Consider the following 19,463-nt stretch of genomic DNA (forward strand, 5'->3'; position numbering starts at 1 on the left):
TGTATGTATGTAATTTAAAAAAAAAAATTATTTCCATTTCAATGCTGCTGATCTTCTTCAGCTGATTTCTGCCTCATCTGTCCATGTTTTACTGACTGTGTGGGTCTATGTATACTATGCATGCCTGCATCTGTGTGTTTACTGTATGTATACTGTGTGTGTCTGTGTGTATGTATACTGTGCATGCGTGTGTGTGTATACTGTATGATCCATGTGTGCCCGCTGCTGCTCAACAGAAGTCAATCTAACAATCCTGTGCCCGTGAAAAATGCACTTGGTGCCATTTGGAGCCATCTGATTGGTGCACTGCAGAGCTTGGCCTCGGATCAGGCAGTAGGGCAGGTCTGAGTGCACACCTGTGCAGTGACATCATGGCACACTTCAAGCATGGCCTTTAGTCACATGCCCCACTGCCAGATCTAAGGCCAACCACATCAGTTCACTATTCCGCTGGCTGTACGACTCACTTGCGCAATTTCAGAGGCTGCAACAAGTAGATTTTTTTTTCTAATTAAAAGCCTTTTCCCACCAGCTGCCTGCCACATCAAGCACTAAGGTGCAAAGGTGTGTGTAAGGGGACACTGATGGAAGGTGACACTCTGGGGGCTCTGGCGTAGGGTGGCACACTGGGGGGCTCTGGCATAGGGTGGCACACTGGGGGGCTCTGTCGTAGGGTGGCACTCGGGGGGCTCTGCCATAAGGTGGCACTTTGGGGGCTTTGCCATAAGGTGGCACTCTGTGGACTGTGATGTATAGGGAGACTGTTGGGACTTTGGTGTAAGGAAGGACTCTGATGTGAGCATGGCGCTCATCCTGACTGCTGTACTCTATATGTTGTTTTGCATATTACTCCTGGCGTAACGGCCATCTGTAAGCCTGGGGGCCCCATGATCTTCTACTGCCCGGGGGCCCCATGAGTTGTCAGTCCGCCCCTGGTACACCCCTTACATTTTTGTAAATATTTTATTATATCTTTTCATGTGACAACACTGAAGAAATGACACTTTGCTACAATGTAAAGCAGTGAGTGTACAGCTTGTATAACAGTGTAAATTTGCTGTCCCCTCAAAATAACTCAACACACAGCCATTAATATCTAAACCGCTGGCAACAAAAGTGAGTACACCCCTAAGTGAAAATGTCCAAATTGTCCAAAGTGTCAATATTTTGTGTGGCCACCATTATTTTCCAGCACTGCCTTAACCCTCTTTGGCATGAAGTTTGTGGAAATAGTGATATATGGGGCTCGTACATCAGTGGTTATTTGTGTCCACATGGATGAGTGTACCCGTATCACATATCTGAGAGATAGATAATTTCATAGGGCAGAAGATGCATAGCCCATATCGTCAGTAAGACAGTATTTACTAGCATACCTTCTCTTTTTCTGTTCATCTCATATTTATATGTGGCCAATAGATGGGAGGAGAGACAGATATACCCCCATCTCTTGATACCAGGTGGTGTTGGTGAGTAGATCTTTAATTTACATATCCTCTAATACAGCCTGGAGCCTTTATATTGAATATAGGAGGAAATCATAACCTCATATTGTCTATATGTATATATTGAAGAGAAGCTTTCACCATTTAAACTTGGTAGATGTTAATATTACCACATAGAGATAGAACGTAGATTTTTATATATAATAGCAATGACATCCTATAGGTATACCTGTTATGGTCATTTACATACTTTTTATGATTTACAATAAAGATTACGTTTTAGTTAAGTGGCCTTTTGGTGTGTAGGGAAGCGCACTCTCGTCTAGTTCTAGTCTAGTTTTGCCACAGTTAAGTGTTATCAATATCACAGGCTTTTGTATATATGTAATTTGATTTTCCTGGGAAAATGTAGGAATAACTCAGGACTAATGACAGGGGTTGCGGCTATCATCCACGGCTAATGTAGCAATAAAGTTTTTTTCTTTAAAGTGCAAAAAAAATTACAAAAAATAAAAAAATAAATAAATTAAGGCATTGCTGTCACCCTCACAAATACCCCTATAAAAAATAGCAACATAGGGCAAGTATGTGTATGTAAACCTCAATTGCGCCACACATTGCATATTATGCATGTTATCATTGCAAATGTCAGTGAGAGCAATAATTTTGGGGCTATAGTTCATGGTTAACACTAAACTGATAACCTGTAACGGCTTTTAAAGCGTTGTTTATGGAGAATTTTGGGTAACATAGTTATTTGCGATTCCACAGGCTTGCACAATTTTAAGATGTGACACATCTTGTATCTATTTACTCAATGCAACCTATTGGTTATAATACTATGTTTCTTTTGCACTAGAGCTGCACGATTCATTGTTAAAAAAATCGCGATCTCGATTCAACCCCCCTCACGATCTTAATCCGGCATTTCCACAATTCATTCATGTAACAAGCACAGAGCTGTTCTCTGCTCATTCACAGCTTTCAAAAAAAAAAAAAGAAACCACCCAGCAAATGTTTATTAACATTGCTCAGTGCTGAGATAAGGAAACATTGTATCATTTGGTTCTTTTAGATCAAAGGGATGAACTTCAGTCTGTAAATGAGGTCAGTTTAACCACTTAAAGAATAAACCTTTTTCTGACACTTGTTGCTTACAAGTTAAAATCAGTATTTTCTGCTACAAAATTACTTAGGACCCCCAAACATTATATATATTTTTTTAGCAAAGACTCTAGAGAATAAAATGGCAGTCTTGCAATATTTTATGTCACACCGTATTTGCGCAGTGGTCTTTCAAATGCAATTTTTGGGGAAAAAATACACGTCAATGAATTAAAAAAAAAAACGAAACGGTAAAGTTAGCCCAATTTTTCTGTGTAATGTGAAAAATTATGTTACGCGAGAATCTGGATCTTTATTCTAAGCAAAAAAATCGTTATTCTAATTTTTTCCAGAATCATGCAGCACTTCTGCACTAAAATTCATTTTAGTGTATTTTTTCCTGAAAATATGCATCTGATAAATGTGCAAATATCATGCCACATAGAAACTACCTTAATTTTATTCTGCAGGGTCCCCACTTTTAGAAAACATATACTTTACAGTACGTTGGGACACGTTACACAAGAATGCAACATGTCCTCCTTTTTTCAGTACACACCAACACAGTGTATTGGTGAACTGAGACCATAGGACATGAGGCATTATGTCTTCTTCTTGCATTGGGACTGTGCTAGGGAACACTGCCTACAGCAGTCTAACGCTACATGTGTGAACAGCCCCTTAAAGGGTTAGTTCACCTTTACAGTAAAAGTGTAAAGGTGTACCATAACCAAACACCCATGGTCTCACTGTACTTACCTCCGGACTGGCCAAGTTGCTAGCACTCCTGTAGCTGCTCTAACAGCTACAGGAGTAGCTGTTAGCTGAGGCTTCTTTGTCAGCACTTCTAGGATGGACCAGATAAATTCTTCTTGGTCAGTGCTGTCAATTTAATGGTGCTGACCATTCAGAATCCATCTGGTCCTTCCTGGAAGCATTGACAGAGAAAAGCACTGTAATTTCCTCTAAATGATAATGCTCTTAATTTTTTTAATGCTTTTTGTGTTTAGCTGGTTAGCAGGCATGGAGGAGGAGGGAGGGAGGGGGCTGTCATTTACCACTGTGTAGATGCCCACATCTGTGACTCTATAGTCACATGGGCTGCTCAGATGTGATAGGGAAGAAATGCTCAGCACAGAAACTCACTGAAAACTGAGCATGTGCAGAGCTGCCTCCACAGCTGCAAAATCCCTAGCTGAATTGGGGAGATGAACAGAAGGTGGAGATAGAGAGCAGCAGGATCAACCAGGTTTTTTGCAGAATGCAGAAAACAAATCTCATAGTGAGTATGAACAGCGTGTAATACACAATTTATGGATAGTTTTTTTTATGATGTGGGTTTAGTGACACTTTACGGGGAAGGGTTGGGGGGGAGGGGGTAAGAACAAAGCTCAACTGCATGTTTTTCTGAACCCTTTCCCAACCCAAAGTGTAAACCTTGCCCAAGAAAAGATTTATTATTCAAATCTGGCAGTTGCTTTTGGCATTAGGTTTTGCACACTAGAAACAGGTTTTAAAACAAATTTCTCCTCCAAAGGCCTAAATATTTAGCCTGCTGACAAATTAATTTATCTTTGTTTACACCACAGGAAAAAAATAGAGAAAATACATTCCATGTTGCTTTAGACATTAAAGCTGAATAATTCAATCAGTCATCATTTACAAGCTTGTTTACTGCCTTGACAATGGTAGATTGAGATTGAAGGGCAGTATGAGGTCTTCCAGTCCTTGCATGCATTTGACGTTGTGTGTGATCTTTCTCCCTGACTCAGCAAATATTGCAAAACATGCAAGAAGAAAGGTTCCCTTTCAAGCGAACAATTTGCAACTGCTGTCTGATAAGATGTGATCAGACCTGATTACCAAATTTTATCTTTGCCAGCACAGTCTAATACAGTGCATTAGAGTTATTCAACAAACTGTGGAACATCTGGAAGGGACATGATCATATTTATTCATCTGGTCTTATATATATTTTTTTTTTAACCCAAAATGTAAAAGGACAATTTGTAGGCACTTCTTGTTAATCTTGCATTAAGGGTCTCACTTTACAGCTTTCCTACACAATGGAATATGTGGAAATCATTGCTTCTTTCCCTATATACTGTAAGTGGTAATGAATGGCTTCAGACTGCAGACCTGAAATAAGAACATGCTAGAGACCAATTGATGCATAACCAGCTGTCAGGTACTGAAACCTATTATTTATTTCCCATATTTACATGTACTGGAACATTATGCAGTGCTTTACAGAGTACATAGAACAATTTGTACCTCCCCTTGATCCAAAGCAGTTCCCAACCTAAAGCACTACTACACTCATGTACAAAGGAAGCCAGTTAACTCTCCAGTATGCTTTTGGACTGTGCAAGGAAACCATAGCAGACGTGGGGAGGTCACACAAACTCATAGCTCCCAACTGTCCCTGATTTTGAGGGACTGTCCCTCCTCATTTGTCCCTCATTTTGGTCTGATCTATATAGATGTATAAAAAAATGCACTTTTTAGCTATCAAAAAGTGTTTTCCAGCGCTAAACCTTTTGTCTGATTCCTAAATTGCTGCATTTCTAAATTCCAAAGGCCGATATAAAGGAATAGTAGTGGTGCATTTATAAGTGCATTTATACTTTAAGATTGATAATCATTGGCAATATTTTAGGAGGGTAAAAGTCTGAACAAGCAGCATTTACGTGACAAGTCGTGCACTGTTATTGGTCCCAATAAACATTATCATTAGCAGGAATTTAAAGGCGGTGGTAAAAAATGTATGAGAAACAGCATAACTAGCAGATGGAAGTTCAATTTCCTGACAGATAATGTTTCCAGTTTAAACTGATTAGGCTGAAAATGATTGATGACTGCAAGAAACTACATGAAAACTGAGTTAACTCTTGGCTCTTCTACTTAGTTCGACAAAATTGTTTTCTTTATCTGTTTCCTTTGTTGCAGATAGCTTTTCCTGCAATCCTAAAGCAACCTCTAACTAATTTGATCAAGCATAATATTTTTTTTTTTTTTTTAACTATCTGGACCAAGTGGACCTTAGGGCAGACAGTCAGAACTGACAATTCGACCCCTTCACACAGATTATGTGCTTGTGCTGTATAAAGACAAGGCTAAAGCCCCATACACATTGTTAGATTTTCTGCAGATTTTTGTCTTCAGATTTACCAAAACCATATAGTGCAAGGTCCTGCCTGATTGCATACAAATTGAAATTCTTAAGCCTTGTGCACACGGTCAGATTATTGGACAAATTTTCGGCAGTTTTTTGATTGATGCTAGTCTCAAATCGAAAGTGAAGAGGGTACTCACCCTCAGAAAATTTTCTGACGAAAGAATTCAACGTCAGAAGTGATGTAATGTGTTGGATTGTTTTGTATGTTATCTTTTCTTTCTGAGCATGCCTAGTCTTGCTCTTCAGATTTTTTTTTTGTCAAAAAACCATACTAACAAAAAGAAAATCGCACGTTGTGGTCACATCGGACAAAAATTTTCAAGCCTGCACATCCAGTTTTTGTCTGCCGAAAATTCGAAATCGGCTGTCAAAAGCAGCATACTAACAATTAGAAAATTCCCAGATCGTTTATTGGACGAAATTTATCTTCAGATTTTCTGACCGTGTGTACGGGTCTTTAAGGTGTGACCTCATATTATATGGTTTTGGTAAATCTGAAAACAAAAATCTGCAGGAAATCTAATAGTGTGTATTGAGCTTTAGGCAATGTATTCCAGTAGACTGGTTCATTTTGGTCTTCCTTAAAGTGGTTGTAAACCCTTACATATACCCAGTGAAGTCACTGAACTCAGGTGATACTCAGAGATGAAACAAATCCTCCTACATGAATTGTACCCGTTTATCTGCATCGGTCTTTTCCCTACATTCAAGATGCAGAATTTACACAGGATCTCTGAGCTCTGAAAAGAAGGGGCAGAGAGCTGAGGTTATGGGAGGAGAGGAGAGCTCTGAGAACTGATTGGAGGGAAGGGACACACCCCCCTTCACACAGCACACAGGAACAGAGCTGAGGCTGTGAATTGGCTGGAGATCCCTCCCCTGTCACCATTTTGCTCTTGGTGTCAGGAAAACTACACATTATAGAGGGATATGCTTTATTCATTTTTCATGTCTGAGATTTACAACCACTTAAAAGTATGCTGTATTCTCTTGCTAACATAGTCATATGCAATGGAAGGTCATGGACACCATGAGCAAGTAGGCACAAAGGTGTCTGTGGTAGAGTACTGTAATAGGTGTTCTCAGAAAGATGCCATTGATAAGCTGGACTTGATCATGCCCAACTCATCCAAACACTAAAGTGTCTGTTACTTGTATCACACAGACTTCTATTTTGAAAAGGAATAGTAGAAGAACCACTGTGCCACACAGGTAACTTTGTTTACTTAAAAGCTAGACATCTGCAATCTGTAGATTAACATTCCCAGGCAGCACAGGTCGTGCAGAAGAAATGTCCATCTATGTTCCACATTTGACAGCTAGCAGTGCGCACTTGTCACTGAAGCTCCATTACCAATGAACGATCATGAACTGCACGGTTTTTTATCATGTGATCACCATGACAGCTGTGATATGATGATCACATGAGGTTTGTTAATACATACTAAACTGTGTAAACAGAGCAAAAAGTCTGTTTAACCACCTGATTCCCCAGGCCTTATTTCTCCCTATCTACGTGAGTCTCTAAGTGTTTTTCCACTTTGACAATGTCTTGGTTCCACGCATTATAACTTTTAGTATTAATAGTCTACCCTAACATATTATACATCATTTTCAGGACATATAGGGCCTAATTTGGTAGGACATTTGGATACATACATTTTTATCTAATTGTTTTATATTAGGAATAAATAGAAAAAAAACTGAAATATCACATTAGTGCAACTTTTAAGTAAGGTAGTGTAGAAGGTTTGGAGTGAGGAGTCAAATTCACTCCTGCAAGAGTGCTTTAAATCAACTGATTGGAATGTATTTGCACAGGATGCAGACTAATGCTGGCCATACACTATACAGAAAATCGGCCAAACCCATTTTCGAAAAACGAACGTTTGACCGTGACCGCAAACGATCGTGCCATCATGTAATGACCGATAAATTGTTCAGTAGACATGAATAAATAATTTTTTGTTCGTTTTTTTACATATACCTAGTGCAGACAGTTCGGACGGGAAACACATTAACCTTGCAATTTATCGTACGTTCGGCAGAAATTTTCCAAACTTCCCATTCGTTTTTTTTCCACAAAAACGTCACAAACGATTATCGATTTGTGCCCATTAACTTGCCGAAAAACGAACGAAGTGTCTATATGAACGATTTTTTGGCCGATTTTTCGTATAGTGTATGGCCAGCATTAGTTGAATATGCTTCATCTGTTCTAGCTTTTGTTTGGAGATGTTCCTGGTTAAGGTATTCCCAAACCATGACAGAGCTTGAGCTATTTTGCAAAGAAGAATGGGCAAAAATGTCATTTTCTAGATGTACAAAGCTGGTAGAGACATCCCCAAAAAGACTTGCAGCTGTAATTGCAGTGAAAGGTGGTTCTACAAAGTATTGACTCAGGGGGGCTGAATACAAATGTACACCACACTTTTCACATATATATTTGTAAAAAATGTTAAAAACCATTTATCATTTTCCTTCCACTTCACAATTTTGTGCCGCTTTGTGTTGGTCTATCACATAAAATCCCAATAAAATACGTTTGCATCTTTGGTTGTAACATACCAAAATGTGCAATATTTCAAGGGGTATGAATTCTTTTTCAAGGCACTGTCTATATACACAGTATATATCAAAGCGATCATACGATAATCGGATCATTAATGCAAAGCTTTCGTGAGCCGATAATGACAGTTCATAAGATCGGACAAACATGAACATTTTTTCAAATTTTCATGTTCATATACAATACAATACATCACTTCCAAATTTTTATTCTGTCGTACGAGAATTTTCGAGACCTCTTCATTTTCAATATGAGATTAGCATGCAAAAAGAAAAAAAAACGGACGATCATTCGTCCCATAATCTCATCGTGTGTACCAGGCATTAGCCTCTGACACTAGGCAGATCCTTCGGGTGTAACCACACTCCCCACCCACTGAGAAAGCAATGGGAATAAAGTGCATTCATTCTATCATGTGACCGCCTGATAAAACTTATTTTTCAGGTAATTTGCAGCCTTTTCTGGGACTTTGTAGTGGTGCTTTAGATATTGTTCGCTGCATATAAAGTGAAAGCCTGCTTGTTACTTGCATACTGTACTTCACTAAAGTTTTAATCTATTGTTGTTAGGTAATTATGGAGATACAGGTTTATGATACTGGCTTTGCACTATAAATATTCAATTTCTTCTCAGATTAATACATTTAGATGATGTAATCACATAGCTGTAAATAAATTAAATAACCTTTTAATTATGTATATACTACTTGATCTTTATTTTTTAATCTATGTGTCAAACTGTCCGAAAACAGTCATTCAGCTGTATAAAAAGCTATAACATACTATAAAAACAATGCTTTCACATTAGCATTTTGGAATAAATATTTAGGCCGGATTCACACCTATGCAGGTTGCAGTTTGCAATATTCCAGGTGCAATTTGCATTTTTCAATTCACATTTTTGATCCATTGAAGTCTATGGGACCAAAAATCTGAAAAAAAATCCCTGGCACTTTCCCTAAAATGCACTGATGTGAACTACATCCATAGGAAACCATGTTAAATGGACTGTAGTGTGTTTCTTCAAAACTGAAAGTACACTAAAAAATGCAAAGGTCTGAACCAGGCCTAAGGGCCTGTTCACACCAGCGGGTGTTTATTATGGTCCAAGCACAAGTGCAAGTGTACGCTGTGTAGAGGCAGTTCACTTGTTACAACGTATTGCAGAGTTTAAAAAGCAGCCTCAATAAATGGAAGCTGGATGTGCCCTCCCTGACGGATGATGACTGGGAGGAAGGCATTCAACAATATATTCCTCTGATGATATCTGCCAGGGACAGGTACATCCAGCTAAAATTCCTTCATCAGGCATAGTATACACCCCAAAGGCTTGCTAAAATATATTCCTCTTACTCTGATAGATGCCCAAAATGCGACTCTGAAACAGGTACTTTTCTTCATGTGGTGTGGTCGTGCCCCCTTATCCAACAGTTCTGGAGGGAGGTGGTGCAATCTATCAACTCAATTGGGAACCTGGCAATTACACTTGATCCCCGTGTCCTTCTCCTGGGGATTTGTGACACCCTTACCATGAACACCCATAAGTGGCTATTCATCTTCTATGCCCAATTCTATGCGAGAAAAGCCATTCTGATCAAATGGAAGCAGGCTGACCCCACCGACGATGGTGGGACAGTGGAAAACACTCATTGACAAGACCCTTCCACTTTACAAGCTCACATAAATGAGCCGGAAATGCCCCAAAAAATTTGAGAAAATATGGGGTGCATGGGCTACTAGGTAAATATCTGCTGATGCTGCCCCCCCCCGGAGGAGCCTTCTGGGCCCCTCTATCACTAACATGGTTAATGAATAATAGGGATACTTGCAGAAATTATCACTAAAATGTGCCTTTCTCTTTATGAAGACTGTATGATTACCGATATGCAATTGCAGAAAAAAGAAAAAAAACATATAATTAAGGTGTAAACTGAAATGTCTTACTTTTTGGTGTAATATTGGAAAATATCTTTTATTAGATTGTTACTTTCCTTCCTCTTTTATTAATCTTTTTTATTTATATTTGTAATTGTACTTTCTGTTTTCTTTTGTAATTAAACTTTTCTCCAATGGAGATGAATAAAAACTTTTCTGTTATAAAAAAAAAAAAAAAAAAGCAGCCTCAGCCCTGCCTCCTCCTCCCAACAGGCCATGCCCACTGACAAGTTTACTTTTAAATGATGACATTTGCCAGGGGGTGTGGCCTATTGGGAGGAGTCAGGGCCAAGATGTCACTGTCAAGCGTTAGGGGGCGATCCTACTACCTCCTGAATGGGTTTTTTTTTTTTTGCTTAATGGAAATTTAATGGTCTAATGCTCTGCAACCCTGATTCAAGCCTTTGGCTCACTGTTGCAGCATGGCCCCATTGACTAGAATGGCTGAGTTTGACAGGCTGTGTTAAATTTGACACTGCAGCAAGGCATCATGGCATGTGTACAGTACAGGCCCCCCTTCTGTATGGTAGCTTTAGGTGGGCTGTCAAACCATGGCTCAACAGCCTGTTTTTACCCGTACAAAAGAGGCCTTAAAGTGTTACTAAACCCAGGACCCTGCATGCACTATATCTGGTCTCCCACAGTACACAGAACATGGAAATAGAATTATTTTACTAAATATAAACTGATACATATCTTTTCTCATCAGCAGTATATAGCAGTCATGTGACTTGTATGAGTGTCTGTGGAAAGCTTGTAGGAGGAGTTTTCATTTCTCCCACGCTTGTCCTATGAGAATGCAAAACTCCTGACCCTCTGTCTGGACAATGCTGATTGGCCCTGTGCTGATCACATGGACTCTCCCAATAAAAAAAAAACTCTCTAGCAATACACACCAAACTGAGCATGTGCAGCCTGACTCCATAGGCTCTGTGAATATCAGCTCATTGTTTGGAGTCAGTGGAAGGAGGAGAGGATCAGAGAAGACAGGATCGAACAGCCTTTTTACACAATGCAGAGGATGACCCCTTAGGTTCCACACTAAGGGGTATAACAAGCATGCTTTACTGCATATTCAGACTGATTTTACTGTTGTGGGTTTAGTAACACTTTAATCATTCACCTGTGTGATGCCAATACCATGCGACCTTACTAGCTCCGATCAAACAGGAAATGTTCTCTCCAGCAATAGAGACCAAACTGAGCAGCCTGACTCCACTCATTGTGTCTTATCCGGACTTGTCCAGGGGGACAGTGCAGGGAGGGGATGATCTTTTTGTTTTTAGGTTTAATACCAATTTATGCACTATAAAAGAACTTTCTGTGAAAAACTATACATTTAGAAAAACCTAAACAACAGGGGTCATATGTGTTATGTGGTCACCTTTTAAGCATCTAATAGTAAGAAAAAATGATTTTCCATTAAGAATTTGGAGCTTTCTTTCCTGTGTCAATCATAGTGATGCAATGTTGGCTATTACTGGCATCGAGTCATAAATGATTAAAATAGCTAAAGATATTTACGCATAAAACTAGCAAAAGTATCTAAATTTGTAAAGTTCTGTCAGGTGCACTTAAACTGATAGCGGGAAGAACAATATTATGAGCCAATCAGGGTTAAACTGGCTCACATAGTAAACATGCGCAATCTTACAGAAGGGGAGAGCAGAGTGATGTTTTCATTAATGTTTTATTGTTCTAACACTAGCCCTATCTAGTCATAGGGTAGGTCCTCTATTGTTGAACTGCATTGTAGTGTGCAGGCACATCCAGGACATGCTTGTGTTGTCTGGCTAGGGTTTCAAAATCACAAGCCTGGCTGAGCAGAGTTAAAAATCCTTTGGAATATAAACATTCTGATGTTAGATTTTGCTTGGACTAAAGTTTTCTTTAAATCATACGTACATATTCCTGTGTGAAGTCAATGAGGTTTTGCAGGTCAATATCATCTCTGTAAGCTTTAATGTTGCTGTTGATAAAGATATAAAGCTGGTCCTTTATCCAGTCTTTAAAGACAAATGCCAAGACACCCGCCGTGAGCTCCAGGAAGAAAATAATTCCCAAGAATACAGAAAACTGCAAATAAAGCAAGAATTATATGTACAGACCCAATGAATAACAGCACAAACATTTGACAGTATATTATCTAACAACCTAGTACTGGCTGGCAATGGTTACAGATTTTTTTCCTTTGATATGATATCAATTAATAAACTTGGTCATTTTAGATTTAAATGTAGTTTGATCATGCCAATCTAGTACATTTAACAAATATCTCCCTTTAACACTGACTGGGGTGCTTATAATGATCATCCATTCTTTTTTTTTTAAGTTAAAGTTTTATCCCAGTGTTAACTGTACTTAGACTTTAATTTGTTAGTCTTAGGTTGACAATGTTGCTGTCCAGGGGTGGCTATATTGCTCCTTCATAGACCACCTTAAGACAAGAAGCTGGTTACTAGCCAGATAACCTGGTGAAAATAAAGGAAAAACGCCTAAAACAAGAAAAGTAATGCAGCCACAAACTCAAAGGACTGTATACTACAATAAATTACATTGTTGCTTTTGGTTTTAGATATACATTAATCTGTGGAGATTCCAACCTGACCACACACAAAACATTTAGATGACTTTAAAGACTCTAGGACTTTCTGCAGACTGCTGGAACACTATACTCTTGTAGATTGCTGGAGGGAAATCAATCTAAATCATCAGGACTACACTTTTTACTCTCACCATATCACTTCTTGCATACTGACTATCCATTTCACAAGTGCTTCTCTTCCCCCGGTCACTGATTTGGAAATTATTCTGATACCCTTGACTAATCATAACGCTGTGCCCCCCCCCCCCCCCCCCACCTTCTACCCATTAATACACAAAAATATGGAATATTACTAATCTCTGAATGACTCACTAAAACCATAATTTGAGGGTGTTTAGCACAAGGGGCATAAAAAACTAAACTTAAAACAATGGATATATAACAAATACCATGTTCATAAAAATTACCCCTCAGCAATGAATTACCAAAACCTAGGTAAAGCCAAATTTATACCTAAAGCAACCCAAAACACACATTGCACTGTACATTGTACACAGCTCTGAATAGGTACATTGCAGTGTATCTATTCTTAGTTGTGGTAGTTACATTTGTTTTCTTTTCCTAGTAATTATTTTTCTCCTTAGGAAGGTGTGTTACTGACCATGAAACCAGGTAAAAATAAAGAAAAAAAAGCCTAAAAAACCCCCAAACTAATGCAGCCATCACATTTAGAGGCTGGTAAGCTCCAATAGATTACATTTTTGTTTTGGGGGTTAATACTGCTTCAATATGCGCCCAACTAAAGAAGAGTACCAATAAGGCAGAACTAAACATACGTTCTATCTTAAAGAAAACAAATATACCATTGCCCATGTCCAAACTTAAGAATCTAGGCCCAACATTAAAATCCATCAAACTACACATAGAAAGCTACCTCTACGTCTAACCCTAAAAAGATCCTACTGGAATTCAGAAAGCACATATAACTTTTATAACTCCCATTCTGAATTTCATACAGACACTGTATGAATCTCATCTTCAGCTTCCTGACATCCCACAAACCAACACTGACACTTTGAAACAACCTTTAACAACTTTTGAAATCAAAAGTGCTAAAAAACAACTCAAATCTAAAAAAAACTGAGACCTGATGGATTTTTATGTCTATTTATTACAAATACAGTATATTCAGATCTCATATTTCCCATGCTTGTGGCTATAAACCCGAAGGATGGCTCACTTACCCCTGATAGTCTAATACCCTGTACACACGATCAGATTTTCCGTCAACAAATGTTGGATGTGAGTTTGTTGGCTGAAAGTCCAACCGTGTGTATGATCCATCGAACATTTGCTGTTGGACTTTCCGCCAACAAATGTTTGATAGCAGGTTCTCAAATATTCCAACAACAAAACTTTGTTGTCGGAATTTCCAATCGTGTGTACACAAGCCTGAGGCACAAAAGTTAACGCATGCTCGGAATCAAGCAGAAGGAGCCGCACTGGCTATTGAACTTCCTTTTTATCGGCTCGTCGAACGTCTTGTACATCACCACGTTCCCACGTTCGTAATTGTTGGCCTACATTTGTGTGACCGTGTGTATACAAAACAAGTTCGAGCCAACATCCTTCGAACAAAAATCCACGGTTTTGTTGTTGGAAAGTCAGATCGTGTGTACAGGGCATAAGTGCTACAATCTGTATGATGCCCACATCCAACTGGGGTGTAGGCTGCCTTATTCATAAAGATCAGGTTAAGGTTGATTTCATACCCACTAGACAATCATGTGACAATGTCCCTAATTATCGTAGCGGCCAATTATTGGGGGCTGATATTCACATTTTCAAATAATTGGTATCGGTCAGAAACTTACCGATATTTGTCAGACCTCCTCCCCCTGTCCCCAAGTGACAGGCTGCATCTGGGTGGCAGGTGACAGTGGCAAGTGACAGGCTGCGTCTGGGTGGCAGGTGACAGTGGCAAGTGACACGCTGCATCTAGGTGGCAGGTGACAGTGGCAAGTGACACGCTGCATCTAGGTGGCAGGCGACAGTGGCAAGCGACGCACTGCATCTGGATGGCAGGTGACAGTGGCAAGAGACGAGCTGCATCTAGGTGGCAGACGACAGTGGCAAGAGACACGCTGCATCTGGATGGCAGGTGACAGTGGCAAGTGACAGGCTGCATCTGGGTGGCAGGTGACAGTGGCAAGTGACAGGCTGCATCTGGGTGGCAGGTGACAGTGGCAAGTGACAGGCTGCATCTGGGTGGCAGGTGACAGTGGCAAGTGACAGTGATGTATAGAATATCAGCACCTGATATCGGCTATCAGTCTGCAAAAACGATATCGGTCAACCCCCTAGTCCCTAAACTAGCTGTACTAATACATGGTGCTAAAGAAACATGAAATCTTCCTTTTGCGATTCTTTCATTAGATATACAAAAAGCTTTTTCTGTTTCCTGAAGAGATGGGGCTATGAAAACAAACTTTCGTAAGTGGGTGTCAGCTTTATATTTTTATCTTCTGGCAATCTCCATTACTTTGGCTTTAAACCCACCCCTTTCCAGATAGGACACGAAACAAGACAGGGATATCCCCTTTACCCTCATATATACTTTGGCTATGACACCTATCGCCCGAATGATGTTTAAAAAAACAAAAAAAAACAAGCATACTGGGCCTTGCTATTGTGTGCTTTTTTGTTTTTTTGACACCGCCCTTCTTTTAATTTCCAAACTTACAACTACAATCCCACAGATTTACTCCACCTTAAAATAACAAATGAAAATAAAAATGAAAAGGCCATTAAAAGATAAAAATATAACCAGCTGTTGCTGCAACATTCCTTGCAATACTTTTTTTTCCTACTGCTAGGGTTTGGGTTTGTCTGATGGCCAGCACTATTCAACCCGCTTCCCCTGAGCCCAGATTATTCTGGACCTGCCTCAGAGTGTGACTGGACAGGGAAATAAGAAGCAGCATAGTAATGAGCTTATCTCTCTATCATCATGCTTTCTCTTCCTATCATCATGTTCATTGTCAGCACAAATTGGCTCCTTCTTCCTCTCACGCTCCATCTTTGTTGTATATGGACTGTAAATAGCTAATACCAGGTTGAATTCAGGTACTTACACTGCTTGCATTTGAAAATACATTTAAAGGACACATTGACTTTCATGAAAAGAAAAAAATGCACATATTTTTTGTAGAGAAAAAAAAAAAAAAGTATAATTTTTTCCTACAGGAGCCTGCAAAGTTACATCTGAGACATCTCTTTGGTTGGCCTTGAATTGATCAAGACCAACCCAGTTGAAGTTAATAACTTGTGGCTCCCTATTAATATGCATTTATAGTAAAATGATTTGCATTTATAAGGCTGTAACCTATCATACCGTGTGTTATGTATGGCTTGCTGGCTGCAGAATGAGGGGTGTGATTTATGTTGAAGGGGGCGAGTTCACATTTACATGTACAAGCCTAGTGTACCCTCCCACATTCACTCCCATCCCAAGGATTCATGGGAAATGTAGTCCGATTACAGTTTAGAGAGAGAAGAGGATATGATGCAATCACTGGGGGGGTGTATTAATGGGGGATTTTTTGAAAATCCCGGAGTTCTGCTTTAAATTTTTTTTTTTTGTATTCTTCACTGTATGGCCACTGTCTAAATATACAAATCTAATATCGTGGAAGCAGTATAAGTAAAAATGTTATTTTCTATTGATGAAGCACAGGGATAAAATGCATTGTCTATTTGACCTCATACATATTAAAAGTCTATAAGTGCAATCATGTCAGCTGCTTTAGGAATTTTTACCCAAACCATTTATAGTGAACAGTGGACAATACTGCTTTTTTCTAAACACAAATTTTCCTGTATTTTCTTTTATTCAACTCAGCAATGCAATGCACAGAATGTCATATTACTACAGTGGATTTACATGTGTCCTAGTATTGATTGCTGCAGCTGCTAACTGCTGCTGCCACACAAAGCTGTAATGTAACACAATGCAAAGAGATGAATTTCTCTGGAGCACCAGCCAATGCATAGCTTCCTCCTTCTACCGTATCGCTTTTCTACTGATGGTGTGATTGCTACAGCTGCAGACAGGCGGCTGGGAGTCTTCCTAGAGGATCAAAGTAAATGTCGCCATATCTGCCCTAAGGCTGCCACTCGTCTGTATTTATTTATTTTGCACAAGATCATATTCTGAATCCCTGTAACTCATTTATAATGAACTGTACATACTGTACAAGATCCTTGTCCAAGTACTTTTCTAAGAATGAAATATACTACATCACTACTACTACTCTCTGCCTTGGCTGCCAATAAAGGCCTACTTTACATAATAGGTACACAGAGGTTCCATGGAGTCAAAGATGTCTCCTGAAACCTATCATATTTCATTTGTAAACAATGTATTTCGGGCAAAAATATCTATTAATTTACTTTGTCCCTTCGATTTCTGTATGTGGATGATGGCACTAAAAATATTTTAATATAAAAAAAAAGAAAGCATCTAAGTACCTTTTTCCTAATCAATACACAGGTGTCACATGACCCAGCCCTTTCCCAGCCTGTCTGCAGAGAAACATAAGCAGGAGGAGCTTCTAGTCCTCTGCTGCTGGTCACATGTTCAAAATAAAAAAAACAGCCTTTGGAAAACAGCCTGTGTCTTAGAATAAGAGGGAGGTAAAGCCTCTATCAATCAAGATGTAATATCCCACCCCCATTGTGTTTAGCTAGCTAATGGGCACGGAGGAGAAGGAGGGAGGAAATGAGCTGTCATTTACCAGTGTGTATATGCCCATTGCTGTTTGCACATGATGTTACATGAGAAATAAATATTTAATATAACATTTAGCAAGCAAATAGATAAAAACCAACAATGGAACGATTCAAAATGGCTTAAAAGACTTCAGTATTCTCTCTGCCTTATTGGTCCTTACTCTGACTTACAGGGCAATAGTCCTAACCGCTATCTCCCAGTGTTAACAATGTTTTTGTAATATACTCTGTTCATAACCCAAAGCTTATTTTCTTTGTTTATTTATGTTGATGTCCATATGTTCATCTGTGGCCTTATTGAAGACCTAACCCATTTACCAAGATCTTCTCCTGATGGCTTTCTCCCCCCCCCCCCCCCCTCATTTTTGTACCAATTCTTGTTGTATGATTCAGAGCATGCGCAGATTGTTTGCTGCTCTGTACAGTACTCATTTACTTTTTGCCTTTTTACAAAATACTAATAAAAACGATTGAAACAGAAAAGACTTCAGTATTTATTTTGAGGGTTTATCCAATTCAGTTAGAATTATTGTACCTTATATAAGATAACCACAAGCTACTGGACAGCTATAGCACAATAGGCTAAATTCAAAGAACCAAATAATAAAATATTAAATATACAAAGCAACACCACTCAGCTTTACACAAAATGAAAATCTACCACTGATAAACTCATTATAAACCAGATGAACAAAGAAGTTGGGTGGGAGGCTATATAATGGACCAAGGCACATGTACAGCAGCAGCAGCCTGCTAAAAATTGACCAATGACAGCTTGTTCGCCGGAAAGAATTCCAGTTGGCATGCGAGTGGCTGATTGACAGTTTCTGGTGCCAGAACGGCTTAGTCGTCAGCCCTGACCAATTAAAAGGCTGTTTCCATACAGGGACATAAATGGATCTGCTTGCTAGTGCTGTAAAGAGAAATCAAAGTTGGATCCCGCTACACCTCATTCCTGCCCCTCCCCCATAATCCATCCCAAAGCAGTCCCTGTCCAATACATGTTTCACCAATTGCGGCCTTGTAGGTGAAATTCTTTTTATTTACTACTTTGGGATGTCACAAAAGAAAAAAGATTTACACACACATATTTTATTATACATGATGCCAGAGTCAAATCTCCACTATTTGTATTGCCTGTAAACAAATGATAGCTAGCAACTTCCTTTTTTTTTTTATTCATAGTACAAAAGAAAAAGAATGCAATTTTTATGAAGTATGTGTCATTCGGTTTTTGTACAAGGACTATGGATGCTAAAACTACAAAATACAATGTGGCTGTTGATAGAGAATATTCCTGCTGATTGCGGCAGGCGGAGAGAGTACATCGAAAATTGTGATGTCCTTCCTGGCAGGTGTGTGAAGGACAAGGGCCTTTGAGTGGAGGTAATGAGGTAATGCAGGAATTTTTTTATTTCAATTCAATACTTTTTAATTACATTTGCAAACTAAAAGTGACACGAAAAGAGAAGTAGTTAAAGGTAGCCAATAAGCACTGATCGAGTCAATTGAGCAATCCCAGCTCTTCAAGAAAGAGTCAACTGTTCATGACAAGCTTTTGATTGACAAACCATCTAGTCCCTTGAAGTCTGTTGGGCTTTACTTGTGGCCCAAGATGGGTTTAGAAGGTATCTATGTTGAAGATTCTAGAACTAGACTTATGGTGGTATCCTGATGGTACCCTTTCTGAATTTGTACGTAGATGGTTAGGTCTATGTATCTTGTGTATTACTATGTTTTTTCTGCTGACTGTAATTGTGAAAACCTTCTATAAATAAAGAATGCATAAAAAAAAAAAAGAAGAGAGAATGGGTCAAATGATAAGCCAACATGAAATTGGGGTACAGGTACTCCTGTTAATGAGGGAAGAAGAAATAAATATTAAATGGGTAAGTGT

At 39.1% G+C, this 19,463-nt stretch overlaps 1 protein-coding gene across 1 annotated transcript in view; it reads right to left on the bottom strand.

Moving 5' to 3' along the window:
• Nucleotides 1-19,463, bottom strand: part of TSPAN5 (tetraspanin 5) — a 198,890-nt gene that overhangs the window by 28,406 nt on the left and 151,021 nt on the right. Inside the window, exon 5 of the mRNA XM_073601239.1 lies at nucleotides 12,136-12,306. Coding sequence (XP_073457340.1) covers nucleotides 12,136-12,306 — 171 coding nt within the window. The remainder of the gene's footprint in view (nucleotides 1-12,135; nucleotides 12,307-19,463) is intronic.

Source organism: Aquarana catesbeiana, linkage group LG01 (genome assembly GCF_042186555.1).
Source record: "Aquarana catesbeiana isolate 2022-GZ linkage group LG01, ASM4218655v1, whole genome shotgun sequence".
NCBI lineage: Eukaryota > Metazoa > Chordata > Amphibia > Anura > Ranidae > Aquarana > Aquarana catesbeiana.